The sequence below is a fragment of the Amblyomma mixtum genome, chromosome 3, assembly GCF_055824585.1.
Source record: "Amblyomma mixtum isolate Tamu chromosome 3, ASM5582458v1, whole genome shotgun sequence".
Taxonomy (NCBI): Eukaryota; Metazoa; Arthropoda; class Arachnida; order Ixodida; family Ixodidae; genus Amblyomma; species Amblyomma mixtum.
In genome coordinates this window covers 235,917,307-235,944,144 of record NC_143014.1, presented here as the reverse complement: position 1 = coordinate 235,944,144, position 26,838 = coordinate 235,917,307, and the positions used below count along the sequence as shown (strand labels likewise).

At 47.0% G+C, this 26,838-nt stretch overlaps 1 protein-coding gene across 1 annotated transcript; it reads right to left on the bottom strand.

Moving 5' to 3' along the window:
• Window positions 1–205: 205 nt before the first annotated feature.
• LOC149354074 (protein ABHD1-like) lies at window positions 206–26,838 on the bottom strand. Its single transcript, XM_089575918.1, has 5 exons — window positions 26,605–26,838; window positions 25,664–25,942; window positions 20,492–20,761; window positions 1,280–1,402; window positions 206–499 (listed from the first exon to the last, which is right to left on the bottom strand). Exons 1-5 carry the CDS (start codon window positions 26,836–26,838, stop codon window positions 206–208), a joined length of 1,200 nt encoding a protein of 399 aa, XP_089432044.1.

Genomic DNA, 26,838 nt, shown 5'->3' with positions numbered 1-26,838 from the left:
GCTGTATCTAATCTCTCCAGTGAATTCAGTGAACAGAAAAAAGATTAAGAGACCTTGTGCCTCGAATGAAAGCGGCTATTGTTACTGCACGACCTGGTTAGGCGACGGCGTTGCTTACGGCTGGGGGCCAAGTGCGCTCCACAATGAGAAGCGCCGAGCAAGAAAAAGAACAATAGCCTTCAACTCGTTTGGCTTTGCCCGAGCTTTATTCCCTCGTGAAGGCGTCGTCCCCCAGGGTATGAAGCACGCGAATGCCGCGCGCCTTCACAACCTTGCGCAGTCCCACGGCTAAGGCGGCCACAAATCTTTCCACGTAGAAGGGCTGGCGGGGCCACAACCAGCCGTCCACGAACCCCATGTGTCCCCCGCGGGGAGTCACCACGGCGGCCAGCCAAGGAGAGTTGAGCACCTCGTCCTCGGGCAGGGTACTCTCTGGGTTCAGGGAGTCGTCCGCCGACACGAGGAAGACCAGCGGGCGCCGCACCGTGCCCAGCCTTCCCTGCATGCGATTCGATGTCGGATTACTATAGGGTAGCAGTACAGCGTGCCTGTGGTTCTTCAGCTTTCACGTCATCTCTTGGACTACAACTATACTTCGTGGATTCAGACTTCGCGCGGTCAGCCATGATTCTTTATCCCCTTTTCAGACATTTGTCAGTTCGGTCCCGATTTTCTTAGTGAAGCCACCGCGCACCACGTCCTATGGGGTGGCCCTAGTGATTTATCGCCCCGCCTTCGCCACCTTCAAGGAACGGGCTTATAGCGATGCCGGCCTGCTGACTTGGGAAACTGGGCATGGGGACTGGCCTTCCAGAGATCTGGGGTTCATTATTACTTTTGAACTTTAATGAGCCACAGGGACTACAGCCGCAATTAAAGTTGCCACCAGTTTTCCTAAAATGCCAGAAAACTGTGGACCTATACATAGTTACCTACTATCCTAAGACAAACCGTACACTTATGCTCTCTTCAGTTTCGCCACCTCACAAACACAGCCTTTAATGCGAGGATAGCTGCATGTAGGAAATACTTTGCAAAGCTTCTGGCGTTGTTCGTTGTTTATCTTTCAAGAGTGTAATTGCTCAGAAGTTAAACAGTCACATCAGCGGAGAATCAAACTCGCCATATACTGAAAGCTCGCAGAAGAAAATTAAGGTGCTGATGAACCCTCATATCCTGAGGCCTGCTTTGGAAATTCCACAACTACTCAAAGCAAAAAGACCAGTTTCGCCTGGTCCTCCCAAAGGGCGTAATTTGTTACTTTCTCCCCTGCACGTACCTTCAGGCTGCACTTCTCGTAGAAGTCCTCCACCGATCGGAAGCGGAAAGCCGGGGTTGCGTAATGCTTGTCAAACGAAGCAAGGGTCCAGCAGCTGAACACTTCATCAGACCGGATTTTCATCTGCGCAGAAAACATTGCGCGGTCTAAGAACACTCAAAGATTTGCGGCACACTTGCTGCAAAAAAAAAGGAAATCAATTCAGGTTAATCCTTCTTTAGAAGGAACATTTTGCGCTGTTGATGCCAAATGTGAAGCCCATGTTTTCGTAGACCTGATACTTATTGCTTATTCACGGCTGAAAATCCACAGGGAAGCACAGATTATTCATTGACTGGCCTTCTCTATTGAAAGCATGTTGGTTTACAGCTGCTCACAACGTTGCAGCGTTTTCCTGCGTTCGCATTGCCAACAGGGTAGCCTCCTACGTTGGACAGCTAGCTGCCCAGGCGCCATTTGCGAAACGCGCCACCGAACGGATATCTTCCTCCCAGTTTCTCATACCCGTGCCACACCGGTAGATGTGGTGCCGCATGTAGCAAGTTCGTCTGCGGTATTATTTCAGAATCCAGTGCCACATTTTTCGATTAAATATAACATCAAGAGAGGTTAGGCGTTTCCGGAAGTCTCCAGGGGCGAATATAGCAGAACTTTGCGTTATTCGCCCCGTCGCTGAAAGCGCTTTGTACGGTATTCTGGGCGGTAATATTGTACAATTTGGAGCAGCATTCGCTTACTATATCTACTGTCGCCAGCCAACCTACGGAAACCTGTGAGAGTTTTCTGTTCTCACCTCATTTTGACATGTAATCGGTGTGCTAAGGTAACGCCACTTGCCCGTCTCGCCGATCAAACAACACGCCACAAGGAATGTCAGGGAACGAGTTACGGCGAAGGCTATTAAGTTTAATTTGTCTGATCTACGGTTCCGAAGAGTAGTTTACGAGGACTGGGAACAACTCATCTCCTTTCACTCCGTCGAATTATTTTTGAATACAGATGAGCAATTCACACTTTCAGAAAAAGCCGAAAAACTGATTTTTTTTTGTCTTCCTCCTTTTCCTTGCTAGCTTGAACATCGATGTTGCAAGGGTGTAAAAGCATTTTTATAATCAGCTCACTGCACATGCGCCAGAGGGTATTAGTACCACGTAACTATATTCTTTGTAACTAAAAAGAAGCCCTAATAATTTCCTCAATAGGACTCAAGATTTGTAGGTATTTTTTACACGCGCAATCTACGTTTTCCATTCAGTAATCTTGTTCTGCATGCCGCTGCGGCGTAATCATGCTAGTGCTAGTGCGTGCATAACGTTTGCAGTTTATTTTTCAAGCTCAGCTCAGCACAGTGCTGCCAGGGCGACAACGTGTATGGTCATCCAAGGCTCCAAACACAACAGCCCAAAGCCAGTGTCTACGGGAGCCAGCCATGTCGGCGCAAGTGGTGCATGTGAAACCAGATGCTGTGTGTGACCGGGCCTTCGCGTCTGCAGCGAACATGCATTAGCTCCTTCTGTGGAGCCGCAGAAGAGGCATTGTATTACAGCCTCTCCAAAAAGGAACGAATAGCTCCAGATTGTGCTGCATGCTGTTTTTTGGTGCACTTCTTCACTTTCTGACTGCAACACGGATTGCGCAGGTCTGTTCTTAGCGGTGCTGCTAACATTTCAATCATTTGTTTTGTTTTTTTTTGGCAATTTTGCATTGCGCACAGCCCAAAGCGGGCGCCAGCCTTTCATGATGGTAAGTAAAAGTATTCGCTGCAATCGAAGCGGCCTGATTCTTTCTATATGTACCCACTTCTGCTGTTGTCGTGCTTCGTGAGACAAGAGTATATGTAAAAAATTCAGGGGGCACTTTGACTGCCTTATGTGCGTAGAGGTGAAAGCGTTTCCCGCGCCACTTTGACTGCCTCTGTGGCACTGGTTACGTCACAACTGGATGACGTCACGAATAAACAGTGACTAATTACAAAGTAATGACAAATTACTAATTAATGGCTAAATACTGATTAATGACTATATACTTATCAATGACTAAGACTAATTACCTGCTAATTAAGTGGAAAAGGTATTATTAGTGAATAAATACAAAGAGATGAGGTCCTTGTGATGAACACTCATGTGGGCAAACTATATTGTCTCATGAGTAATGATTTTATAGAGCCGAAGAAAACGTCATTTATTAAGTAATCAATGCTTTGAATTCTTGTATACATATGAAGAGATGCGCATGCATGTTCAACGCAAGAAAACGTAGGATGCGCTAGTTCGCCCGCAAGTTGCAACGACTAACTGCGCGAAAACACGAAGGTACCACTGCACTAATACATCACGCGCGTTAGTGGTTCCGAGGGCGCACTTCTAGGTTTTTCGAGGTGACCGTAAGCAGTGAGGCACTTTACGACGTGGCCCCACGAAACATGCGAGTTTAGAGGGGGAGCAGACTTTCTGCTCGTCTCTCTCACCCCTTTTTTCTTACTGCCGCCAGAGCAACGGAAAGCATGAATTCTAAAACGTTTTGTTGTTTAAATTCCACTATGACGACCCTGTTCGACAGGGGTGACTGACGGTTAGGGGGTCGAAGCAACGTACACACACGGAAAACTTTATTTCACGGTACGGGTACAGACACGCAAGGTTGTGCCGTTTTCAGCGGTCATGCTCCTGCGGAAATCAAGTGCTGTCTTCTTGAAAGGTTTCAAACAAGCGATAATTACTTACTGCTTTCCGAAATATATTTACACTTCCTACAGCAAAGCAACACTTTGAGAGGACACTCATGCCTCAATTTCAAGGGCGTATCTTTACAACAGCATTGTGTGCGTGGAGCTTTTGTTTCGTTTTTATAGCATTTAACGCCCCAAACTGCCACAGGTTATGAGGGACTACGTAGTGGAGGCCTCCAGATAATTTCGACTTGCTGGGATTAATAACGGGCCTCTAGCACCTCACCTCCATTGAACTGCTTCCGATGCTTCCGGGATCGAGCCCGCGTCTTTCTGGCCGGTAGCCGATAACCAATGAGCCACCGGGGCGGCTCCCGTAGAGTTTTCGATGTATAGTCGAGCGCAAGCGTCGTGTATACTACACGACCTTCAAACATGTCCAGCATGCCATGAGTGGCCATGAAATAGCAGCAGCTATACGGACGAGCCAAAACTTCAGCTTTCTGATGCAGATATTACTGGCCTGCGGATCCAGCTGTCCTTCGCCAGATTTCATCTCACCGATCCCGCCGGATCTGTGGCGTATGCGCAGCACATCGCTACCGACAGATGAGCGTTGTCCAGTTGCGACGTTTTCTACCACCCGAAGCGTATCGGTTCACGTTGTCCTCATCCTTGACGTAAGCCCCATCGACGGAAGCATCATGTCCCCGGAGCACGTTTAACCACATACTGCACGCCTGGTTCCTCTGTGGGCATGAGAGAGCAGCAGCTATGCGGACGCGCCAAACTTCATCTGCTTTGATATGCAGGTTAGTCCGAATCCTTCCTTGTACTCTAAACGCACAAACAATGCACACCTTCTTCTCTTTCTATGGCCAAATACTTTGTTTAGCCCTGGTACTCAATGTCTGCATGTGTTGAAATCCCTTCTTTTGGGTGGGGATATCGAACTAAACCCCGGCCCCCCAAGGATGATCCTAGTAAGAGTCATAACGACGTTATAGCTTCAGTGAAAGCACTGAATGGCAAAATGCACAAAAACTACTGAGAAGTCCTGTCCCAGATTTGCGAAATGACTGAAATTCAACTAAATCTCGAACAGCTAATGAGCAACTTTTATGACCGACTAATGGCTGTGGAAGCTAAAGTTGCTACTTCACATTCCTACTACGAAAACGATATTAGGGCAGAAGCCTTTAATGTCTCATCGTTGTAAGCAGCAGTTGTCGACAGAAATGTTACGCTTTTCAACTAGTCGAAATGGTCGTGACCTCAAAGTGCGCGAATTTCAAACGGGGCCAATTGTACTTTGGCTAGTAACCATGCAACCAATTGAAGGGATCGTGTAGTGATGCGCCAAGTGGGACTGAGCTTGGTTAATTGCTTAATTACCCAATTAGCCTAATTAAGTCTTCTAGTCAGGCCATATAATTAAAATCGAATAGGAAATTGGTCGAGCTCGGGAATCGAACCCCGGTCTTCGGCGTGCGAGACGAGCATGCTATCCACTCCGCCATGCTAGCTCGATGGTTTGGAATGAACAAAGGCGCGTCTAGTAAATGCGGTGTCTTCGCTCACTCCCATCCTCCTCCCTCCCTTCCGGCTTGGTTTAGGTGTCCACCGAGATACGAGAGACAGATACATTTCCTTTCCTCAAAAACCAATTTACCGATGAGCGAGGCGTAGAACCGAATGGGCGAAGGCGTTCTATGGACTCCCTGGCAGCGCTGCAAGACGCTGTTGCGTTCTACTCTTAGATGCGAAGCTGAACATCTTAACCACACATCAGTGACCACACTTTAGGTCAAAAAAGTGCCCTCTCTGAATTTTGACTGCTGCCCACCGAGATATGTGAGACAGGCACTGCGTAATTTCCTTTCCTCAAATACAATTTTCATTTTCTTCATTACGGGTCCTCTTTGTCTTCTTTCACTCCCAATTCCTCCCTTCCTCTATGGTTCGGTTCAGGTGTCCACCAAGATGACAGAGAATTACTGCTGCATTTCCTTTCCGCAAAAAGCGTTGCGTTCAAAGCGCAAGGCATCGCACCGAACGGGTGGTGGCGTTCCGTGGACTCGCTGGCAGCGCTACAGCACGCTGTCGCGTTCCACTCCTAAAGGCGAAGCTTAAGCGTCATTAATTAGCAGTTAATTAGTATTCAGGCATTAATCAGTAATTAACCATTCATTAGTGGTTTGTCATCGCTTAGTAATTAGTACTCACTTATATGTGACGCCACCAGTGCCACAGAAGCAGCGAAAGTGGTGCGGAAAACGCTTCCGCCTCTACGCACTTTAGACAGTCAAAGTGCCCCCTTAATTTTTGCCTGTACAGTATGTGACGCTATTCACACCGAAACGAGCGCCACTAGTAGACGTTTAGACGAACTCCAATACAGATCAAGGCGTGAAAACTCGCTGTTTTGCGGTTTTATTGATCAGCAGTCGGAATCGGGTGGATTCGGAAAAATGTTAGCGACGCTTCTTTATCGTCATTAAACATGCAGCTAGGTGAAGAAACCACTACCCGAGCACATAGGTTGGGCAAGTTTGTTCCAAACAAGTGTCGTCCGGTGATAGCCAAGTTCTCGAGCTTCAAAACCAACTAAACAATTTTTTCCGATAGGTCAGAACTAAAATCATCAGGCGTCAGTGTTTGCGAAGACTACTGTCCGGCTACTCGCACATCGCGAAAAAAACTATGTGCCTTTGGTGAAGCCAGCGGTCAGCAGATCTGAATTCGATACAACAAGCTGTTCATCAACGAAAAATGGTTTATCTACCTCCCTTCGACGGACAGTGTTAACGCGAATATGATAATCTTAGTGATACGTCTGCGCATGTCAGTGCTGCCGATTCTGCATCGCCTGAAAACGATTCACCTTTATCTTGGCAATCAAACTGTGCTCGTGATTCTGCAAGTAAAATTTGTTTTCTTTTTTCAAACATTCTAAGCCTAGTGAACGGACGGGATGACCTGTGCTCCCACATTGAAACTTGTAGAGCCAATGTTTGCATGCTCACTAAGACTTTGCTCAACGCAAATATTTTAAACAACGAACTTTTCAACTGTGAACAGCCATTTAGCATATATGGATATGATCGTGCTCTTAGATATGACGGAGGTGTGCGAACTGCCATTGCAGACCATATTCGCAGTTTTCCTATTCCTATCGTCTCCTCCTTATAAAAGGTGAGCGCATTTTTCATTAACCACTGTGACGTGGTTTTCTGCACATGCTACCGGCCCTCTACTTCATCATCCTCCTTTTGCACCGATCTTCATGACGGATAAAATAATATCGTCGTCACATTCCCAAATTCACCTATTTTCCTGCTGGGCGATTTTAATTAGCTTAAATAAGTTGGTCCGCCCCCGTTCCGTTTGCGTCAGACCAGTCATCTGAAACCACAGAAACCGCAGCATTTCTAAACGTCTTCTCTGATTTCAACTTTTCGCAGATCATAACGCAACCAACACGAACCACGCCAGCTATTTCCAATATCGTAGACCCGATTATGGCTATTTCGCGCGATGTTGTTCATTCACTCAATTTTCTACCAGATCTTAGAGACCACAGTATTATTCTACTGTCGTTTGCAGGCACCGTGACTCGCTCCACGCCAGGGCCAAAGTTCATGAGAAATTAAAAAAGTCAGAGTTCGTTTCGATAAATTGAGAACTCGGAACATTTTTGGATGAATACCTACCACATTTTTTTGCACGTACTCTCGAAGGACACTGGCCGTTGTTTAAGAAAAACGTCAATTCCCAAACAGATAAGTACATACCCCTACGTGTAATATCGGGCAGACAGCGATACCCGTGGTTAAACATTTCCTTAAAACGGCTACTAAATAAAAAGAAGAGATTGTTTCACAAGGCAAAATTTAGCAGTACACATGGTGTCTGGGTTGCCTATCTGACAGCTAACTCTCTATACAATAGTGCAATGAAGGTCGCTAAACGGGAATTTTTTCAAACGATCCTGCCTTCTTTGCTGGTTACAGATCCTAAAAAATTCTGGAACATTATTAGTGGCGCAAAATACAGCATGATAACTTTATATGCAATGAAAATTGCGTTGTTTTTCTTAGTGAAAAACGCTGTGATGCACCTAATGAAGTATTTGCAAATGTATTTTCGCGACTGCAGTCTAATTCTCTGCCTGTTATCGATTACGTGAATTTTCCTCCCAGGCACACTGTACTTATTGACTCGGACGGTGCGCAGAACTTAATTAGGAACTTAGAACTCTCTTTGTCCTCGGGCTTAGACGGTATTAACTTGAAGTTTTTGAAGAGTACTGATGTGTACTCGTCCATAATCCTTTCTAAACTGCTTACTCAATATTTGTATTCTTCTGTGCTACCAAACGATTGGAAAATGGGCAAGGTGGTACCGTTACTTGAGTCTGGTGACGCGCTTTCACCCATTAACTATAGAGCAATTTCCTTAACTAGCGTTTTATGCAAAATCTTCGAACATATATTCTATTCCAACATTGCTAATATTCTTGAAAATAACTCATTCTTTACACCACATCATCTTGAGTTTCGCAAGTGTTTTTCATTTGAGTCACAGCTCATATTCTTCACTGATGACCTTGTTGCTATCATAGACTCTGTATCCTACATCGACTGCATATTTCTATATTTCTCCAAAGCATTTGATCTCCTTAACCATCAATTACTTTTTTAGAAGCTTAGCAGGCTTAACAGTTATCCCAACCTTTAATCATGGATCGAATATTTTGTTCTCAACGGAACACAGTGTGTATATGCCAATAACTCTGACTCTTCTGCCTCTCCAGTTTACTCCGCTGTACCCCAAGAGATGAAGTCCCCTCTGGATCTTGTAGAGGGAAATTGGGTTGGTGATGATTGTTGAAGAATGCTTGACGTCTTGCAGATTCGAATTGCTCTATCACATTGCTAGAGGACAGTTCTGGGGAGGTTAACTTTTAATAGCCATTAATAACACAAAGGAAGATACAAGCAAGGAGAAAAATATTTACGCTTGCCTGACTCGTAGTTCTACGTGACGAAATCAGCTCTCGGTTCTGCCGAAACAGCTGGTTTTAAACCCTATGTCCCCGACCTCGGTGGGGAGAATAAAAAAATCACGTAACTGCACAAACATCCACCCAATAAATTATTGGGGAATTTATTGGGGAAAGGAAAACATCACCAATCAATAATTCGGAAAGGACAGCACAACCAATCAATGACTGGGGAAAGAAGGTAACTGATCGCGACAAACACTGTACACATATGTACACTTTCAACCATCAATATTTTGGAGAATTATGCCTTCCTGCTGCGAGCTTCGCGAACACTCTCACTTTCCCATCATGCAGATTATTTCAAAGTCCGGTTGACCCAAGTTCCAGGAAAGTCACTTCAACTCATCTGTTCAGCATCATCACTCCCCATGCCTGCAGCTAGCGTGGCAATACCCTGTTGACCGCGCTTCAAGCTGTCAACACACGCCGCTGCAGACACGGGACAAAAGCCACGCACTGTGACGGGGATCCGCCTCGCCGCAAGCACGCGCACAACAGGATGCGACCCAACGTATCCGAGTCTGAAGGGAGTTTGACCTTTCCCGTAATCCTCCGCTATCCGGCGCCACTTATCCCGCTGGGTAGCGAGTGTGCCACACCCCCTTCTCTGCAGTTGTGCGGAGGGCACAAGAGAAAGAACGTCACGAGCATTCCACTGACGTGAACCCGATAGGCAAAACAATGTATAGCACCGCGAACTTCACTCCAAGGTTCTGTGCTGGGACCATTACTTTTCCTTATCTACATTAACGACTTGCCTGACCACATTAACTCTTCAATTAGATTGTTCGCCGATGAATGCGTAATTTCTAGAAGAATCTCTTCAATCTCTGATTCCACCAAACACCATTCTCACATTAAAAAAATATATCAGACCGTTATAACACCTCGAAAATGCGCCTTAACCCTAATAAGTGCAAAGCAATGTGACTTCTCCGAAACACGCCTTATGTTTGTGTTGTGAAATACCGTGAAGGTATTTCCCTAGAACACGCAACATCTCAAAAATACCTAGGCGTTTACATAACCAACAATCTGTCCTGGAAAACACACATCAACTTCATTTGCAGCAACGCCAACCGCATGCTTGGATATTTAAGACAAAATTTCACAACTGCATCGTCCACCTTAAAACTTTAACTCTGTAAATCACTCGTACGCCCAAAACAGGAATATGCATGCTTGATGTGGGATTCTGCTCTTGAATGCCACACTCAAACGTTGGAGTCTGTACAAAATCGCTGTGCAATATTCATGCTCCACACCTACTCTCGTTTATCCAGTGTATAAATTATGAAAGCTACTTTTAACCTTCCACTTCTTTCCTTTCGAAGAAAAGTGTCTCGCTTATCTCTCTTGCACAAAATTTATCATCACAATCACCATCTTAAAGTAGCGCTTCTCGCTGAACCTGAATACACTTCATCCCATAGAGACCACCCTCGTAAAGTAGGCGTCCCCTTTTGTCATCCCATAGAGACCACCCTCGTAAAGTAGGCGTCCCCTTTTGTCGCATGGAATTTTCACTCATTTATTCCCGAGACAAGCAATAAATGGAATCACATGCCCACCTCAATTGCCTAATATACCAACTCTGTTTTCTTCAGATCTGCACTTGAAGAATATGCTTACTGCCAGCAATCTGCATTCTGCTGCGTTGTTGTTCATACTTTTTCTGTATTTTTATGTATGTATATTTCATGCATACACTCCCTTCTGTAATGCCCCAGGGGCCCTGAAGGTATTAATAAATAAATAAATAAACCTTCTCCGACAAAAATTCTGAAAATTGGACACCTATAGGATACTATTATGGAAATATTGAAACTCCATTCATACTTTTAAAGTGTTTCCATCGATCGCATTGAACAGTTAAGACTCTCATAGAACGCCAATGGGGAACGCTTATGACGATAGCTAAAACGTTAATAGAAAAAAGAAATTAAAGACTGCCGTTGGGTGATATGCGGTTGTATTGACTGTTGTAGTGCAATCTTACACTCTCTGAAAAAAAAATCCTTTGATCAACTGTTTCCCACTCAAAAATACTTTTTCCAGAATTGTTGGATGTGACTACATCGCAGCGCAAAGTGTTCGGCGTTCTCGATAAACAGGAACGCGCCGGTAGGAAACACAGAAACTGTCGTGCCTGCAGATATAAGTGGTGTCTCGACACCAGGCACACTCGTGATATGGCGGTTTCGATGCAGCTACTGGAAGTTCCACTGATATACACCCCTTTATCACACGACAGTACCGCAGGGCACACTTTCAAATTAGAATTTGTAGAGAACACAGTTTGGTTATTAAAAAAAAAAGCTGGCAGCCACTCTTGTAAGTGGGTGCCAGGTTGCATTTCAATAATGGCTTCATGTTCCACAGCGAGCTGCAGAAGCCGCGATCAGAACAGAGGATCGTGCTTGCTAGCTTTATATTACGCACAAAAAGAAAGAAGCAGTACAGTCGTCCAGACACCTGTTTAGAGCGTTCGAGCGACGAGCTCGATTGTTGATTTTTGGCAATCAGGATGTAGCTTTTAAAATATGAATAATAATTTCACCACCCTTATAATCTTGTTCTTATTTAGACTTCCGTGATGTCATAATGGTTTCACTGTTAAACTCTCAATGAGTGTTCGAGCCTAGCACAAATACATTCACGGCCGTTGGCGCAGAAGTGAAGCGCAAAACCATTTTTTTAGGATTTTATTTCACTTTACCTTCATGTGGGGATTATGGGTAAGAGGAAACTTCACTAATCAACAAATTTTAGTTACTTAGCTCAGCAAGGAGCAAGTACTCCCCCCTGAAATGCGTGCCGACCTGACGCGCCACATCGAACCTCGTCGTTAAAAGACCTCGCTGTTTAAAGAGGAAGGTTAACGCGGTTCCCGGCGTGGGTCAACCATCATTAAGTTTCTGATCCAGCGCGGAAAACCTAGCGTTACATTATTCATTCAATACCTAATCTTCATTACCTAAACAATTTTCCTTTCATATTTTTTATAATATTGACGCCAGCGCTCGTGAAGACGAAAGCCACAATCAAGAGGCCTTCTACAATGGTGGGGCCGCTGACTGCAAGATGCGCTATGTTTATATCGCCCTGCAAGAATACGCGAGGTCTTGGATTGAAAACAATGAATCTGTCCTTCGAACGTGGGTTATGCTCAAAACCGAGTTCCTCTAAGTCTCCAAAGACAGAACGTTACGCAAGGAGAAGGCTGACCTGCTTTTCAAGGCCCGAAATCAACTCCCTAACGAAAGGGTGACGGTGTATGCCGAGGAAATGAAGAGTCTCTTTCCACGTGTGGACTCAAGCATGTCGGAGGACTGAAGGTGACCTTCCTGATGAAAGGGGTTAATGAGCAGCTGTTCACCGGCCTGGTTCAAAGTCCCCCAGTGACATTGTAAAGGAGCAGCGGCATCGATGCGAACTGCCACTGTAGAGGGAGCCACGATGAACTCGGCAGAATCTCTACGCGAGATTATTCGATCCTTAGTGCAAAAATAACTGGCGAAGCTCTTCCCGGTTAAGGGACAGCCTCAGGTTGCCACGCTTGCTGACGTTGTTCGTGAGGAGGTGCAACAAGCTTTAGGCACGAGTGCACCATTACCCTGCCCTGCGCAGCCACAGCGCCCCAATCTCAGGTACGCCGACGTGACACGTCGTTTCATTCCGTCCCAGCCGAACCCACGTTACGACGCACCTGCCTCCACCGCTACACGCACTGAACTTCTCTAGCCGAACTCTCCCCAGCGCCTAGGACGCCGCAGAACGCATGTCTGGAGAGCGCCAGACAATCAGCCGCTGTGCTACCACTGCGGTGAGGCAGGACATGCTTGGCGCCGCTGCCCATACAAGGATACTGGCTTTAGATTATTCTCCGTCGGCTGTACTCGTCCGATGTGTGGAGAACGACCGCAGGAGATCGCGGATTGCATCTCGCAAGCGGACTCCGTACAGCGCCGTTTCTCTTGATCACCATCTCCGCGTCGCTACAGTTCCCAAGGACGAGAGCTGCAGTCTTGGAGTCCCCGTAGGGGAAACTAGATGCAGCGGCCTCTGGAGGTGCGGCTGCTCAACGACACAATGTGCAAGATACTCCATCGCCACAAGACAATTCCCAACCAACGCCGAATTCCGTAGCCGTACCGACGATTCATCAGCCAACGTACCTCAAAACTAGCCGATGTCCTGACGCACCCCTCCGTGGCCACGATGGCTTTCCTTGATGCCGGACTCCTTCGACGCACCACAGCCGAGTCCGAACGCCTTGACATCCCCAAAGTAAGACATCATCAACTGCCGACTTCTTTATTTCGGTTGACGGCGCAGATGTAACCGCGCTGGTGGATACCGGCGCCGATTATTCCGGGCTCAGTGGACAATTCGCCATGGCACTACAAAAGGTCACAACCGCTTGGCCGGCCCACAGATGCGTACTGCAGGGGGACATTTGATCACACCTACGGGAACGTGCACGTCGCGGGTAACCGTGCTAGGCCAAACATTCCTGGCGACGTTCCTAGGGATAGCCGAGGGCTCCCGGAATGTCAGTCTCGGCATCTCGCCTTTCTGACCAAAAACACTGCCGTTATTAATCTGCAATCGCAGTTTATCTAGTTCTCCATCGAGAAGGGCATATCCGTCGATAGTGTTCCCCCAGCGGCGCTGCACATTCTCGACGAACACGTGACCATGCCTGCTCGTTCCAGTGTAATGGTAACCGTCGGCTCCAAGACCATACGGCAAATTGACGGTGCCATGGAAAGCAAGCAGCTGTTGCTTCTGGACAGAGGAATTTCCGTTTTCAGGGCGGTTGTCTTCCTTGAAAATAGCAAGGTCGTTGTTCGTCTCACCAATTTAAGCAACGAACACCAACACCTTAACAAAGGGACTACTCTGGCTTATATTGGCGCTCTTAGTGAAACTAGGTGTGTGCACAATATAACAACGCTTACACCAGAGAGCCCGGCACACTGGCTGGGGTTGAGTAGGACATTAACCCAGCCCTGCCACTCGAGCAGCAAGACAAAGAGCGGTAACTGCTCAATCGCTACCGAAGTGCCTTCGCGTCGTCGCCACGCGTCGGGCGGACGCATGTTGCGAAACATCGCATTATTACAGATGAAAATATCCCACCACTCCGACAGTCACCTTATCGAGTGTCTACTAAAGAACGTGAGGCTATCAGCACACAAGTGAAAGAGATGCTCGCAAACGACGTTATTCGCCCTTCTAGGAGCCCGTGGGAGGCACTTGTAGTGCTTATGGAGAAGGACGGCACCTTACGAGTCTGCGTTGACTACCATCGATTAAACCGATTTACAAAAAATGATGTGTATCCGCTGCCCAGAACTGACGACGCCTTGGATCGCTTATGCAACACCGGGTATTTTTCTTCCATCAACCTGATGTCTGCGTGTTGGCAAATTGATTTAGACGAAAGGGAACGCGAAATGACGGCATTCATCACTCCAGACGGGTTGTTCGAGTTTCAGGTGGTGCAATTTGGCCTTTGTTCGGCACCCGCGAATTCCAAAGGCTCATAGACACTGTTCTTGTGGATTAGAAGTGGCAAATTTGTATGGTCTGTCTGCACGAGGTCATCGTTTTCGCCCCGTTTATCGAAGAGCATGTCTCGAGGTGGTACTGCAGGCCTTAACGTCACCCGGCCTTTACTCTAAAAGCCGAAAAATGCCATTTAGCATACGAAGAGTTGAAGTTTTAGGCTATATCGAGAATCAAGAAGGTGCCTTCCTTATCCCGAAAAACATCCGAAATTGCCCATTTTCCACCGCCGCGTGACAAGTAGGAAGTTCGTCGCTTCGTCGGGCTACGCGCGTATTACCGCCGCTTCGTGATGAATTTCATTAAATTGCCTCACCCCTTACTAATCTGCCAAATGCGCATGTACAGTTCAAATGAGAACCACCGCAGCAGAAGGCGTTTTAAGTCACCCTCCCCCCCCCATGCGGACGCACTTTGATGAGCTTGCAGACACAAGGGTCCACACTGATGCGAGCAAGGTTAGTTTGGGCGCTGTCCTCGTTCACGTTTAGCGAGATAAACAACGTGCCAACGCCTATGTCAGCCGCGCACTCTCGGAGACAGAAGCCAACTACTATGCCTCTGAAAAAGGATGCCTCGCCAACGTGTGGGCAGTTTCGAAGTTCACACCTTACCTTTATGGCTGCCCTTTCAAAGTAGTTACCGATCGTCACGAACTATGCTGGGTGACCAACCTGAAGGATCCTTCCGGCCGCCTCACACGATGGAGCCTTCGACTTCAAGAGTTCGATATTGCCTTCATTTACAAATCCGGTCGCACCCACGCAGACACCTACTACTTATCTCGTACTCCCGTGCAACCAGCTCTGGACGTCGCTGCTGACAACGAAGTATTCCTGAATTCAATACATACCAACGATTTCACCGAGCATCAACGCGCCGACCCCGATCTCCGCGGCGTCATTCCTTATCTTGAAGGTGCCAGCCGCAATGTTCCTATAGTCTTCAGGCGCGCTTTCTCGTCTCTCTGCATGCATAACAGTGTTCTCTTTAAGAATAAATCCGCTGCCAACACTAGGCCACACTTGCTGGTCGTCCGTGTGACCCTACGCAACGAAATTCTTCACGCCTTCCATGGCGAGCCATCATCCGGCCATCTTGGTGTGACTAGAACACAAGCCAGAATTCAAGACAAGCACTACTGGCTCGCCTGGGTCCAGACGTTGCATATTACTTCTGCACTTGCTGGGACTGCCAACACCGCAAGGTTCCCCCCGTGAAGCCAACCGGATTCCTCAAACCCATTGAGCCGCCTTCGCAAGCATTTCAAGATCTAGTCAGTGACGTTGGCCAAGACAACCTAAAACTTGATACAGTACTTGTCGAAAGGGCGCATATAGTGGGAGCATACTGGGAAGGGAAAAACCGGCCGATCATAGCCAACTTTTCAAGATAGAAAGCACGAAGGCGTGTACTACAAAATGCGCAAAAATTCAGACTGCAGTTCTAGTGTCTCGGAAGACTTCAGACGCACTGTCCGGGGAAAACGGCGTCTGGTGTGTAGTTATGCCAGAAAAACGACAAAGCAAGAAATTTCGTGTACGTCTCAAATATAATAAGGCAATTATAAATGGCGACACGCATATTTGTGACTTTGACACGAAGCAGCCTGTATTACTGAGAACTTCTGTGCAATCCAATGACGGGGAATGACAAGCACAAGATAAGACACAATGAATCCATATCGACGCTTTGGCTGGACCTAAAGGAATTTCTGTGCTCTTATTAAACTGCAGAAGAATTAAAAATAAGGCAGACCATTTCGCTTCTTTGGTAGCAACTGTGCAGCCACACGTTGTATTAGGCACCGAGTCCTGGTTAGACAAAAGTGTCACGAACTGAAAAGTCTTCCCACGGGGGTTTACCGCCTACCGCAAAGATAGACACCGACATGGCGGAGGCGTGTTTATTTTAATTTCAAACGACTTGCCCAGTGAAGAACTTCAATTTGAAAATGATGCGGAATCAGTGTGGTGTCGAGTGCACCTCCCTAAGGGAAATAATCTAGCGTTTCGATCCATTTACCGCCCACCCGGTAATAGCGAAAAACCAATTAAAAGCCCTGCTGATATTTGATCGGTGATTTCTGATGCTGTTTTTATGGGCGGTGATTTTAACCTCCCGGACATAACCTGGAGCAATGATGGGGCAGTAACTACAAAATCACGAATCAATAGTTTGTTTCACGGGCTAATCCTGTTACCCCAAATACTTATTGTCTCCAACTAGACAGCAGGCTACGCTGGATCTTGTCCTCTGTAACAGCCCCAACATTGTGGCCAAAGTATCAGCGCAACCCGGCCTCAGTGACCACGATGCAGTAATTACGAACTTAAACATCCCAGTGCTTTCGAGAACTATTCAACACCCACGGTGGGTGTTCTTATATTGCAAAGGTAATTTTGACGCCATTGAGTGAAAGTTAGTGTCATTCATGCCAACCTTCCGCTTTAAGGTCCTCCTTCGCAAAATTCCGTTCGAAGAACTCCTAGAGAAATACATCCCTACTAATTTCTACGGCAAAAAAAAAAAATAAACCATGGTTTAATTCTGAAATTCGTAGATTAATAAGGAAAGCTACAAGCGCGTACAAAAAATGTTCTAATAATAACAGTTCACTGAACCGTCAAAGTTTAAAGGATGCGAACCGGACGCTAAAGCTGGCAACCAAGAAAGCAAAGCACTTATTTATCGACCGAATAAAGGCAGATCTGAGAAAGAAAAAACCCTAAAGCCTTTTGCAAATACATAAAAACAAGCCGAACCGATGGCACATCCGTTCCCGGACTAAAATCTAATGGCGCTACTCTAAAGAAAGAAGCGGAGAAGGTTGATATGTTTAATCTGTATTTCAAATCAGTGTTTCCTCGGGAACTAATAAATGTCACAACCACATGACTTCTTCCTAACTATGCCTCTGACCGTTAGATGCCCGAAATAAACTTTGATGCACATGGCATCGACTGTCTTTTAAAGGATTTGGACATCTCAAAATCTATGGGTCCTGACGGAGTGCCGCTATATGTTCTGAAGAAATGCAGCAGTATAATAGCACAATACCTCTATATTATATGTGAAGCCTCGTTCGAGACTGGGTTGGTTCCACAGGACTGGAAGGTCACAGTTGTTAATCCGATCTTTAAATCAGGTGATAATATATTTTTAACTCCAGCTTCCTGCAAGATTTTTGAGCTTATATTGTACAGACAGTTATTCAAATACCTCGAATTCATTAACTTTTTTACAGAATTGCAGCACGGTTTTCATAACGGTCACTCATGCAACACGCAATTAGTTGAGTTATAACACGTTATAGGTAACTGCCTTGACAAGAATAAACACGTAAATGCAGTATTCCTCGACTCCAGGAAAGAGTTTGACACCGTATCTCATCATTTATTAAATATTAATCTAGCATCTTTTCAAATACGCAATAAAGCACAGCACTGGATTCGCCACTACTTAAACGAGCGTAAACAATGTGTGATCCTGAACGCCGGTAGCTCACGTACAGTGGTGAGCAGCCTTGTCTAGAGCGCTCGGGCGGTGCACTTCCTTGCAAACAAATCCAGATTTTGTGGCAGCCTCTAGGGTCCAGCTGCAACGCTTGCACGGAAGTAGCGCCAGATAGCCTCGTAAATAAAGCAGGTACGAAAACTTTGCCCTGTAAAGGGGTGGCTGCTCTCTAATTTCGGTTTTTGTTACCAAGTGCGCACTGCTCAAGCCCTCTAGACAAGGCTGCTCACCACTGTACATAACGGTATATTCAGGACTGCCCCAGGGCAGTGTTCTGGGGCCACTGCTGTTTCTCATTTTTATTAATGACATTGTAGACTACATACAGTCCCCCATAAAACTATTTGCAGATGATGACTGCGTTGTGTACAGAGAAATAAATTCACCAGACGTAGCAATCCTTCAGAACAACATCCAGACAATAGCAAATTGGTGTCTGCGCTGGAGTATGAGTCTTAACATTAATAAATGTAATTATGTCCGTTTCTCAAAAAAAAACCTCGAACCTCAAACACAATACGAAGTTGAAAACATAATAAAAAACGCGTCAGAATGCAAGTACCTTCGCGTTTATTTCACACCGAAACTTGCATGGAATGCACACATCCAGCGGTCAATATCTAAAGCAAGTAATATGTTGTTTTTTATTCGCAGAAATTTCAAATCAGCGTGCAACGACTTTAACGAAACACTTTATTTTTTGCACGTTAGATCTATCCCCGATTACGCATGCATTATTTTGGACACATATTAGGACTACTTGATACATTAAAAAAAAAACTGCAATATCAGGCTGCACACTTTGTCTCCAATAATTATAACCCTTTTCAAAGTGTCACTGAAATAAAGGCCGTGCTGGGCTGAGATACAGTAAGCGCCAGAAGAAAAAAATTCAGGCTGAAATTCTTCCACAGTATCAGCTATACCGAAACAGGCATTGATAAACGCAACTATATGTCGGAACCAACCTACACCTCGACTCGGCACGACCACACCAAAAAGGTGTGCGAAGATGACTGCAAAACGAATACGTTTGCAAAATCATTTTTCCTAAAACAGTGAAACAGTGGAACTAGCTTCCAGAAGAATGTGTTACAGTCTTCGAACACCATGATTTTTATTCTCGACTGTATTTATGAATGTAACATGTCTTCATTATTTTTTGTGTGTATCGTTTTGCATTACCTTGACGCTGAATGTTTTTGTGCGAGTTATTGTGACAGTTACATCATTCTAAAACTGTCTCCCCTGCGTTAATGTTCCCGGGACACACCGGTATTCTGTAAATAAATAAATAAACAAGTCGGCATAAACTTTCTCGGACCCTTTCCTACATCAGGCTAAGGGAAACATGAATAATAGTACCACTGATTATCTCACGCGTTATGCAGAGACAGCATCTCTTCAGAGTAGCACCGCCATCGAAGTAGCCCAGTTCTTTGTTCATAAGGTCGTCTTACATCATGGTTCTGCACAAGTTTTGGTTACGCATAAGAGGGCTGCTTTTTCCTCTGAACTTCTAAATTGTATTCTAGGTTTTAGTCACACCAGTCTCCGTAGGACAACTTCTCATCCCCAAACTAACAAGACGCTTCCAGAAGTGCTTCGAATGTACGTGGACGTCGAACATAAGACCTTGGACGACGTCCTGCCGTACGTAACGTTCGCGTATAATGCAGCCGTACAGGAAAACACCAACATGCCACCGTTAATCCTCGTTTATGGACGTCAGGTGACGAGAACACTCGATGCCATGCTGCCTCATGACAACGACCACCCAAATAGCGACGCTGCAACCTTCTTAAAATGGGCCGAAGCTGTCCGCCAATACCCACGGCTTCGCATTCAGGACCAACAGGGCCAGGATGCTACAGCCTACGGAGGCTGTTCAATACTCTTCAGGCGATCTTGTCTGGGTTTGGTCCCCAGTACGACGACGCCGACTGAGGGGAAAGCTCTAGCGCCGCTATTTCGGTCCCTACCGAACTGTGTGACGCCTTGGAACCCTGAGTTATGAAGTCGTTCCGCACGAGACTAACATCTCGACGCCACCACTGCTCAAGGTGGCCCACGTGGTTCGCCTGAAGCCCTACTACGCAAGGACACCCCAACACTACTCGAGGCCCCTTTTTCGTTTCAGCATCGGGTCGATCCTTTCAGAGGAGGGGGGCTAATGACGCGAGCGCTCGTGCAGACTAACGGTCCAATCAAGAAGAGCAAGAAGTGTGTGTTGTGGAAGTGCTGTGGAAGCGCACGTCCTGGACTACGCCGATGTTGAACCTCGGCCGCTTAACACCAACGTGACAATATATCAGGAGATGACTAGTTGGTGAAGTGGTGCGCGTGCTTGCCAAATCATCCCCTTGTTCATCTATGGGGCACTCACCGCTCTGCGGACCACCTCTTCGTTGTCTCGCAGGCGGCCCACGAGTCCGCGCGTGATGCAAGCGTTCAGCAGCACGTTGAAGCCCCAGGGGTTGGCCAAGGCGCGGGCAGCCACCGCGGGCTGGAAGGGCGGCGACACGGCCAGCGCCGCGTCCAGCTGCGAGTGGTCACCCAATACCGACAGGTAGAGGGAGACCAGCAGGCCGCCCAGGGACACGCCCACACCGAGGAGGCACTCGTTCGGGTAGCGATTGCGAACCATGCGTACCACCTGCAGCGACGACCGGTGGCCATGTCATTTAATGGCTGTCCCGTACTTAACCGCTCAAGTTAATGAAACGGTGAAGCTGGAAAGCGCGTTCCTGGTTTCACTTACGACCATGGAACCCACGTTCGCGATTTCGGGCGGCACCTAAGCGTCCTAAGTCTACCATCGAAATTACAGAATTTATGTCTCCAGGGTTTAATGTCCTGGATCTGAATGTGGGGTATAGACGCCGAAATGGAGGGCTTTTGGTTAATTTAGACCACCTGTTCACATTGGCGTGCGCTTACGTCGCAAAGCACACGGACAATATTCGCATTTCACCTCCATCGTAATGCAGCCGCCGCGGCCGACAATCCATCGCGTGACCATGAGCTCAGCAGCCGGACGCCAAAGGCACTGAGCCACAGCGGCGGGTTTAGTTCATTGGGAACATCTTACGAACCTGCTATTTAATACTATTAAACTGTTTTGACTTTGGCGAGGCTGAAAAGTTTCTTTAATCGCGAAGACTGCCGGGGCTATACTTTGAACTGTGCTTTCCACTGTTATTTTGTAGCCATGGAGCTAAGTGGTCAGCTATGGACTGACTCCTGGTATGAGTTCATGAGTCGCTTTATCTCCCAGACTTAGCGCAGCGCTGCCAAACTTTTACTTTTCTCCGTCTCAGGTTTTAGAAAACATGTAATGGTTGTTACTAAAAATCACGGTGAAATTTTCGAAACAATATTGTTCGACACGCACTGACAAGAAAAAAAATGTTTGCCTGCTTCTCATTCAGGCAGTCTCTACATTATAGCACGGGGTTCTCAAATCCCTTCTCAGTACTCAGGAGTCCCCCGAGGCTCCGCTGAGTTTAAGCACTGGAAGTATAAAAACTTTGTCCCGTCGCGGTGGCTCAGTGGTTATGGCGCTCGGCTGATGACCCGAAAGACGTGGACTCGATCCCAGCCGCGATGGTCGAATTTCGATGAAGGTTAAATTCTAGAACCATGTGTACTGTGCTATCTCAGCGCACGTTAAGGAACCCAATGTGATAGATATTTCCGAAGCCCTTCATTACGGCGACCCTGGTAGCCTAAGTCGCTTTGGGACGTTAAACCCCCATAAACCATAAAAGTATAAACATTTTAATTTAATGTCGTATTATTCTATCTTGTATCGCAACGCATGTTTTCAGTGAAGGATTTCCGAATAGTACCAAGGTGCTAAGAGACGCGACCGGAAAATAAGCTTTCACTCCAACCGCCAGAAACCCTGCGATTACGGACATTAAAAAAATTAGGCAACAAAAAAAATGCATTTTCCGTTCCTGCGAAACTAAAGAAAAACGCTGCTGGCGCATGGGAGAAATGCTATTCAGTGGAGCATGCATATCCAACTGCGATCCCCGATGTCAAATACTCTTTTCTTGTGCTGACATTCCAACAAAAATTTTGACTTATAATTCGAGAAAATTATGCCAGGAAATAAATGAGCAGAAACCGAGACCTAAATCCATAGACTGACGCTATTTTTCTAGCATTTTGCAAAAGCATTGAGTTAAAGGTGCACTGAAGAGGATTCTGAACTTGTCTTTTTGCCGCGGGAACTCGATCTACACTATCCTAGCATTCTCAAAAACTGCAACTTATTGCCCTGTATGGCCGATTTCCCTAATTAAATCGAATTAACGTCCGGCTCCCGCCCTTTTTTTTAAATTCTGCCTCGTACGATGGGCGGAGTCGACCAACGCGTGAAGTTCCTTTCAGCCAGCTCCGTGGAGGCTTTGCTTTCGCTTTATTTTGTTTTTTAGGTTTCCATGAATAAATAGTTTCATTCGCAGATAATATAGCCGCAAAATAAGCCCGCAGAAATAAAAATACGCGCGGACTATTTGCTACTACGGACTACTACGTATTACTCCGCAGATGGCAGAGCGGCAAGCCGCCACGGGACTGGGTGAAAGGCACTCCACGCGTTGGTCGACTCCGCCCACCGTACGAGGCAGAATTAAAAAAAAAAGGGCGGGAGCCGGACGTTAATTCGATTTAATTAGGGAAATTGGCCTCACAGGGCAATAAGTCGCAGTTTCTAAGAATTCTAGGAACGTGTAGATCGAGTTCCCGCGGCAAAAAGACAAGTTCAGATTCCTCTTCAGTGCACCTTTAAGTACCCAACCGGCCTTTATTGCTAAAACTAGCCCAACTAAATTAAATCCTAATGTTTCATTGTGGATCGAAGAAGTTCTCACTAATCACTCCCAATTTTTCCTCCTTAATGGTCGCAGCCCTCTCCCCGTAGAATCAGGCGTCCGCCAGGATTCTGTAGTAGCTTTCCTCTTGTCCTTATGTCTCTATAAACGACTTACCCTGACAGCTCTCTTGAAATTTACGACTCTTCGCAGACGACTTCGTGCTATACCGCAAAAAACCAACACCTGTGGTTAATGCCAGCTACAAAATCACCTTAACTCCGTGCATCCATGTAGCGCTGGCAAGCAAAGTCCCTAATTCCCAACAAGCGAGAACTAATGTCTTTTCATCAGTGGCTTAATCCCAAAGTTTTCACTTACACAGTTGCTAACTTCCCTCTTGAATCTGTACACTCATACAAGTACCTAGTGGTCCCATCGGGCCAAGAGGGCCAACGACTGACCGTCAGCCAGTGCTGACGGTCAGGATCATCGCTGAGCAGAATAGCCTCCTACTGCTCCTTCGAGGGGTTGGGAATAAGGTCAACTAAGGGATTAAATTGGCATGCCCACAACATATGGTAGAGGTTAGCTACCTCTCCACAGTGTGGCCACTGCGGAGAGTATAGTGTAGGGTACCACTGGTGTAATTTAGCTGGTTTTGGGTACGTGTTAGTTTGTAGTCTCCTAAGGGTGCTCTCTTCGAACGAAGCCGCATCTGCTAACCGATCACTGTTTTTTGTAGCGTCATCTACGGCACGCCTCTCAAACTCTTCAACTTCTCGCCTTCAGATTACTTCAGAGACCAAGACTAGAATACGCATCTGCTATCTGCAGTTCGCACAAAGAAATTCTCATCAGCACACTGGAATAAGTTCAGAATCACGCCGCATGGTTTATTCATCGTCGCATTTCTTTTCTTAGGCAGTTTCATAACCTTTTTACAGTTGACTTGGCCGAGCACCTTACATAACCCCACCAGCCCGCATATCTCACCGCGCCAGCCATTTCAATTCAATTCAAGTTTATTTGCATCAATACATGTACAGATGACTGGAGTGCAGACAAAAACCCAAATGGATTTGGCTTGACGGGGTCTGTACCCCCTACAAGTTACTTGCGTACGGGCCCAAAACGTCACGTTTTCCGCCTCTTTTTTTCCTCCTAGTGCAACCGACTGCAACGACCTTTCCCACGAAGGAGCTGCCATCACTTGTCCATCTAGGTTAACGCTTCAAGGTGCACTGAAGAGAAATCTGAACTCGTCTTTTTGCCACGGGAACTCAATCTACACGTTCCCAGCATTCTTAGACACTTCGATTTATTGCCCTGTGCGGCTGATTTCCCCAATTAAATCGGATTAACGTGCGGCTCCCGCCTTTTCTGTTTTAATTCCCCGCATGCGGTGGGAGGAGTCGAGCAACGCATGGAGTGCCTTTCAGGCAGTCGCGTGGTGACTTTGCTTTCGTTTTTGTTTTGTTTCTTTTGGTTTCCGTGAATAAATAGGTCTATTCAGAGACTACATAGATGCAAATTAGGCCCATAGAAATAAAAATACGCGTGTACTCTTTGCTTTCGCCGATCACTACGTATCAACCCGCCGATGGCAGAGCGGCAAGCCGCCACGGGATTGGTTAAAAGGTTGGTCGACTCCACCCACCGTTTGCGGGGAATTAAAAAAAAATGCCAGAGCCCGACTTCAATCCGATTTAAATAAGAGAAATCGGCCGCACAGGGCCATAATTCGATTTTTCCAAGAACGCTTGGGAGGTGTAGATCGAGTTCCAGCGTTAAAAATACGAGTTCAGATTCCACTTCAGTACACCTTTAAATAATCCCTTCAATGATTCTATGCGGCAGTCATAATTATACAATTCTTGTACTTCCACCCACCCTTTAACACCACCAAAGTGGGATGTTTAAGCTAATAAACTGAAATCAAATGGAAACAGTGCTCCAAAGAGCCACCTTCGCCAGCCTTTACTCGTTATGACCGGGTTTCTCTGGGTAGGCTTGATCAGCTGGCGTCCGGTGTCGGAGCTCATGCTTTTCAAGCAGTCTGCATCTAGAAAACGGAAATGACCAGATTGCACCTTCACTATAATAAGTGAGTAATTACTCATTGACATCCATCCGAGCGCCGCCATACGGCAACAAAGGAAAGCTAACAGCTTCCTCAGAAACATCGCAGTTTCTAGTAGTAAGAATTCGTCCTGGTCCGGGGTTCGAACCCAGGACCACTGCTACACTGGAGCAGTCGCTCTACCAACTGAGCTAACGGGGTCGGCAATCTTATGGTAGGGCGAGAGCGAATTGATCAATAACTTAAGTGGGAACAGTGTTGGTCAAATGATTAGGGGAATCTCCCAAGGCGGAGTAGGTTTGTAATGAGAGGGTAATTACTCACTGACATCCACCCAAGCATAGCCATACGGTTACAAAGGAAAGCGCTCCTTTGTAGCCGTATGGCTGCGCTCGGATGAATGTCAATAAGCAATTACTCCCTTATTACAAATGTAATCCATCTTGGGGGATTCCCCTAAACATTTGACCACCTTGACTATAGTGCCTATAGCTCTCCGGATTGGCTAGCACATAGGCACCACCTGTCCACAAACCGTACCGATGAGCGAACACTGAAAACTTTTGGCCCCGATTACGTGACCCTGCTGTCTTCCACAGAGCACCGCAGTGCAGCAGTGTAAGGATCGAGCAGCCAGCTTCGAATGTAGTACCTCGGCAAAATCTCTGGCGCTGGCCGCGTATGTGATGCGGTGCGTGGTGAGGGCCACGCCTCCGCAGCCGCGCCCGTTCACCACCACGCAGGGGAAGCCAAGCGCGGCTAGAGCGGGCAGCAGAGAGCGCCACGGCCGGCTCTGGCTGTCCGTGTAGCCTCCTGCGACGAGAAGCACCACGGGGCCCGGCGCCTTCTCGTTGAGCCAGTCGAGCGCCACCTGACCCCGGTCCGACAGCAGCATCACCTCGCGACGGTAGTTGATGCGCGGCAGCCAGCACTGCGTGTGGGCGCACATCGCATCTGCTACTGCATTTCTTGCCAGTATCACGACCACGGCAAGCAATATGTGCCGTAAATTTCTAAGATCGCGCGTCCCAATCATCGGTGTAGCTGCGTCCACAGCAGGAGAACGGTATATCTCTCCAATCGACCCTCTCCTCTCCCAGCAGCAACCATCTCATCCGCTTACCTGACTTTGTCGCCCCTTGCTACGTTTCTGGTCTCTTGCACTCATTTACGTTACAGCAAGAAAGATCGGTTATCTTGCCTTCGCATTAAATGCACTGCCATTCCCGGGAATGGTACGTCATTGATCCAGCTAGAGAGGCGACTTGCTCCAGACGAATGACATCATGTCGGAAGTCGCTGCGCCTTGAAAGCATCTATTGACCCTCCAGGAAAAAAAATCAAAAGTGCCTGCTCCCTATCTTGTGCGCATTCTACACTCAAGTCACGTTGCTCCTAGCTTGATATGCTTAGCGTGTAATCGTACCAGAAACGCACTCCACCAGCTTTTTTTCCCCAACCACTTCAAATCTGCCACCAGCAGTGAGTGCGCATGAGCCCTGAGCGCTGGTAACGCACCATTAGGGCGGTGTCCGCCTTCTCGGCCAAGCGCGGCATTGATTCCCGCTGCTGAGAGGCGTGCGTTGCACTCACGTGGTAAAGGCTGCCCACGAGGCGCTGGAGGTTGGCGCTGACGCACCAGACCGGCGTGCGGTAGTAGCCCTTGACCACGTCCTCCATCTGGACGCTGATGAAGCGGCGCATGTGGCCGCTGCGGCACACCAGCCTCGGCTTGCGCACCACCGCCATCACGTAGTAGATTACGTAGGCGGAGCACGCCAGACAGAGCAGCAGCCCGGCCTTGGGGGGCGCCTTCACAAGTTTCAT